Genomic DNA, 4,959 nt, shown 5'->3' with positions numbered 1-4,959 from the left:
CATTTCAATGATATGGTTACATGCATATTTCGTGGTCAAAGGTCATATGCAACTTACTCCCATAAATATGAGGTCGATATATATTCTTTGTATAAGAATTGATTTGAATGTATTTAGCTGTTTAAACTTGTATCTCTTGAATATGCAATATTTTTCTATCGAAATGTGATTTTTTTATTCTTCGCTCTTCGCTCTCTCGAGAATTTTCATGTTTTCAAAAAAAAATTTTTTTTCGCTCGCCCCTACAACTTTAAAAAAAAAATTCGTAGACCAACAAATCAATTTGGAGTGGCCTTAGTGTTGAAAATGTGTGTAAAAACAGCCGATCATCACTTATCAAGGGTCCAACAAGAATAAATAATTGTTTAGTAATTTTAATTGTTAGATCTACGTTTCACTTTTCAATCACATTCATTTACATAAAAAGCGTTTATTTATCGGCACCATTCGATATTCATTTGAATATAATGTATTTTATTATATCTCATGTGAATTAACCGGAATTCTTAGCGGATAACTGGGCTTAGTACACGCAAGTGCAGTGTCGTCCCAGATTAGCCTATGCAGTCCGCACATGCGAATCAGGGACGAAACTTTTCGCTTTTATGGATGTTCTCATTTTAAGAAGTTTCTTTATAGCAAATATACGGTTTATGCTGAAAGTGTTGTCCCTGGTGGGCCTATGTGTGCTGCACGAACTAATATTGGACGACACTCTACGCACATGCATTACGCCCCGTTTTCCCAGAGAAAGGCTCGAATGTAATCCCCTGGCATGACGCAGAATCGTACTACAGCGCGAAGGACGGAGCATACCTAAGAGGACACAAAACATTGTCAGCATTTTGATATTAAGGTCAACCAAGTAGAAACCGATTTCAAGCTTACTCCTATGTCGCCGTTTAAGGACAGGTATATTCTTAGTCAAATACATTTTCGTCTGCTCTGAGAAAATGGGGTTTAATGCATGTGTGTAAAGTGTCATCCCAGATAAGCTTATGCAGATCGCACAGGCGAATCAGGGACGACACTTACCGCTTTTATTGCGTTTTTCGTTTAAATGAAGACTTTTCTTGGCAAAATCCAGTTTAAGAAAAAACAGTCGTTCCTGTTTAGCCTGGGAGGACGTCACAATTAACCAGAGGCAGAGGCTGTCAAGTGGACACATTTATTTATTTATTGACAGACAAGAAGCCAGCAACATTTAAAGCTATGATAAATTGAGGCAGCAAGACTGTGCCGCTGTAAAGTCAAAAAACAATTTAAAGACATTTCTTGAAATGTGTACTTTACAATTCATTGAGATAAATGTGGAAAAGAAAAACGTGTCATGTGTCAATAATTACGCGCGACTTTCGTTTAGTGACAGACACACGTACGAACGGTACAAGCAATTTTGCAATTGTTCAATACTAAAAACTGTGTGGTGTCGATGTGATTTAGTGTATGACGTAATAATAAGTTTGTAAAACACGGCGTGGTGACACATTTTACATCACGGGGGTGCCTTCGTTGTTGCCACGATCAAAGTCGTTCCACCAATTTTACTTGCAGTTTTACTGCTATCGGTCGAAGCTGTATTTCCATTTTTGCCATTATTGCCTTTAGTAATAATTTCAATCTTCACTGCTGTAACACTGTCCGCAAATTTTGTCGACCCGGTTATATTCAATAGCTTAAGAAGCGTCTGTGCATCTATTTCCGTTATCTGGTGAGAAGATGTAACTGTTTCAGAAATAGATGTAATATTACTTTCATTTATTTTAATAGCATCGAGCGAATGCACTACATTTTTTTGACTTTGCACCTCATTCAGCGTCACCTGTGGATCTACAGTCAGTTCTTCTAACGGATCTGCTGTGTTTTGTATTACATTGACGGTCTTTATATGTTCAATTGTGAAATTCACATCATTGTTTCCCACATGAACAACGTTATGCACTACGTCTATTACCTCGTTTCTAGTTGCTGTATTCACACCACCAACTCTGCCTTCAGCGTGCGTATTCGATTTTGCGATGCTTCCTACATCACTGGTTTTGGCATTCTTAGAATGGCTATTGATAACTGATTCGGGTGTTGCCTCTTTTCCATTTGATTTTATAATACTTTCTCTTACTTCTTTCGCTGTTTCGACTTTATTTAAGTTTGAATCAACTTCAACAGTAGATAAAGTTACAACGTCGCTTTTTTGTGTTATCACGAACAATTCGTGAGATTTCAATTTTTGATCAATCATAATTGACTGTACAGGACTGTTGTCAGAGTGTTTCGTCGACTCCGGACCTTTTCTGTAACTGCCAGCTTCAGAAGTTGTCGAGTCTATTTCACTCGGACTTATTGTGGTTGGAACAACGTCTGGTAGAGGCACTATTTCTGTAGGTTCCTTCAACTTTCTTGTCACAAATTGAGATTCGTCTTTAGAACGCGATGATTCAAACGTTGCAGTTTCTTTAATTTCACTGGTTACTACATTGCTTCCCGCATTTGATTTGTCACTGAAACCACTACTGGTATTTTCACTATTTTTTAGAGCTGCTTCTGCAATTTGTCCGACGAATGTATCTGATTCTTTCTTCGTTTGAGCGACATTTAGGTCCTTAGCAATGTTTGGCGATGGGTTTTCAGTTCTCGGGTTGGCATTCTTCGTCTCCGAATACACTGACGCAGTATCCATAACACCGTTAACGTGTTGTTTCCCGTTTGATGATGGTATATCCAGCGTCGGGGACGCTGTCGTGATCGGTTTGCCATTTATCAATGTGACTCCACCTCTGGCTACCTCCACTTTCTTGTCACAAAATGTACCAGTGTAATTCGGTTCGCACAGACAATGGATATCGGAAGAGCATGGCTTTGAAATACAGGTACCCTCGGTGGCATAAACCAGACATAGTCTGACACATATTATTAGAATCACATGTATCAACTTTCTTGGTGTCACCGGATGCTGAAGCTGTTGTCGATTGGGAAGATGCCGGATGAGAAATGGGAATAGGGGCTGGCGTATGTAATAGTTTGCTTGCTGGTACATCTGCAGGTCTGCCTATGGCACCGCCCGCTGCCGAAACGATCTCACTCTGTCCACGACAATACCTCACCGTTGTGAACAGATGCAGGACACATAGGAGACAGGCTATCTTGTCACGTGATGAATTATCCATCTTCATCTTCACTCAATCAAGCGTTTCATATGAAAATCTGAAAGAAACATATGTTCCATATATGATTGATGTAAATCTTTATGTATGGTACTGATAAATGACCTACTAGTAAGCGTATAACACAATCTGATTAAAGTCTCGCTTTGGGAAAACGGGGCTTAATTTATGTGCGTAAAGCTTCGTGAAAGATTAGCTTGTCCCACATGAAAGTGTCGCCCCTGAGTAGCCTGTGTGGACTTCACGCACAAGCATTAAACCCCTTTTTCCCAGAGCGATGCTCACATCTATACGGCTGAGTGAGGCTGAACAACATGACATCTATACGGCTGAGTGAGGCTGAACAACATGACATCTATACGGCTGAGTGAGGCTGAACAACATGACTTCTATACGGCTGAGTGAGGCTGAACAACATGACATCTATACGGCTGAGTGAGGCTGAATAACATGACATCTATACGGCTGAGTGGGGCTGAACAACATGACATCTATACGGCTGAGTGAGGCTGAACAACATGATAACTTAATATAACTTCACATGCAGATAGCTACATTCTCATGAATGTTGATTCGTCAATGCATAAATGTTATTATTAAAAAGGCATAAACGTGCGTATATTAATTAAGCTTCCACTGACGCGCGTGTTTGTTTTGGCTTTGATTTTCTTTAATACCGGTACATTTTATTAACAAACAAGAACAACTACTTATGTTCTTGTTTAATTATTTGAATGCAATTATTAATGTGTGTATGCTGGACTAAACTAGAATCAACTTCATTTTAAATTAAATTAATTAAAATATTTTTTTGAAAGTGTCAACACCGTGTTCAATCTGAAAGAAAACACCGTGCTCATCTACTGTTTGGTAAATGATGACTCGTTTCTCCAGCTGGGTACAAAAGGAATTTAAAAACATTAATCAATATCTATCAATTTAACATAACTACGGAATAGTTGCCATTTTAAATTATTTTTATTTATACTCACAATAAACGTTTGTATTTTTGTATTCATGATCGTCAATGTAAATATGTCCAGATTCTCATTAAAAAAAATTCATTCACCATAAGGCCCATAGATCAAATATGAAGTATTTTGTATTCGTAGATTATGCTTCATTTAAACAAAGGTAATAGTTATAGTAGAGCGCAGTAAGCAAGTAAGATAGCGTTAATGCATGTCAAACACGGGATAGTTGAATGGTGGCTACAGTATTACATTGTTTGCAATCATAATACAATGACAATTGACAAGCCCGATGTACCAAAGTGTCACCTTGCCAGTCGTTCGGTGCTTATTAATTTATTATCGTTGTTGTTTATAATGTAATGTAATACGACAAGGTAGGCGATCACAAAGACTAGCGTGTTTTGATCAATAAACTTGTTGTTTATGTTATTTAGTGTTTCTTTATTGGAAATCCTACGTTGAAGGTAAAGTTGTGGTAAAAACGTCTCTAAATCAAAACATCTTTCACTAATTGTTAAAGGGATTTGTTCAGCGTTCTGTAAAATAACGATTTTCAGCAAAAGTGTTTACCTTTACTTTAATCACTTTTGACTAACAAATGAAAAAAAGTTCCTTTATTGACAAAGCGTAAGATAAAAAAAAATAGCGCGTTTTTAACGCTTTTCTACAAAAGCTAGCAAAACGTGTATTACCCACACAACATTTAAATAACCGCCCAAATTCAAAATATTGCGCGGTGCAGCTGTAAAGCTTTTGCTATAGCTTCTGAAGTTTCCGTGTTTGAATACCACGGTAGGAACGTTTTTAAAAATATGTTGTCTTGT

At 37.7% G+C, this 4,959-nt stretch overlaps 1 protein-coding gene across 1 annotated transcript; it reads right to left on the bottom strand.

Annotated features, from left to right (window-relative positions):
• Positions 1-1,152: 1,152 nt before the first annotated feature.
• On the bottom strand, positions 1,153-4,262 carry LOC127863126 (uncharacterized). Its single transcript, XM_052402496.1, has 2 exons — positions 4,154-4,262; positions 1,153-3,201 (listed from the first exon to the last, which is right to left on the bottom strand). Exon 2 carries the CDS (start codon positions 3,032-3,034, stop codon positions 1,496-1,498), a length of 1,539 nt encoding a protein of 512 aa, XP_052258456.1. The 5' UTR covers positions 3,035-3,201; positions 4,154-4,262; the 3' UTR covers positions 1,153-1,495.
• Between the last annotated feature and the right edge of the window lie 697 nt (positions 4,263-4,959).

This window comes from Dreissena polymorpha, unplaced genomic scaffold (genome assembly GCF_020536995.1).
Source record: "Dreissena polymorpha isolate Duluth1 unplaced genomic scaffold, UMN_Dpol_1.0 chrUn001, whole genome shotgun sequence".
NCBI classification, from domain to species: domain Eukaryota; kingdom Metazoa; phylum Mollusca; class Bivalvia; order Myida; family Dreissenidae; genus Dreissena; species Dreissena polymorpha.
The sequence above is the reverse complement of the archived record's forward strand: the minus strand, read 5'-3'. Positions and strand labels throughout refer to the sequence as shown.

What these genes read in the sequence shown, in the direction of transcription:
- LOC127863126 (XM_052402496.1), bottom strand. Translation starts at nt 3,034, where the DNA reads ATGTACCAGCAAGCAAACTATTACATACGCCAGCCCCTATTCCCATTT.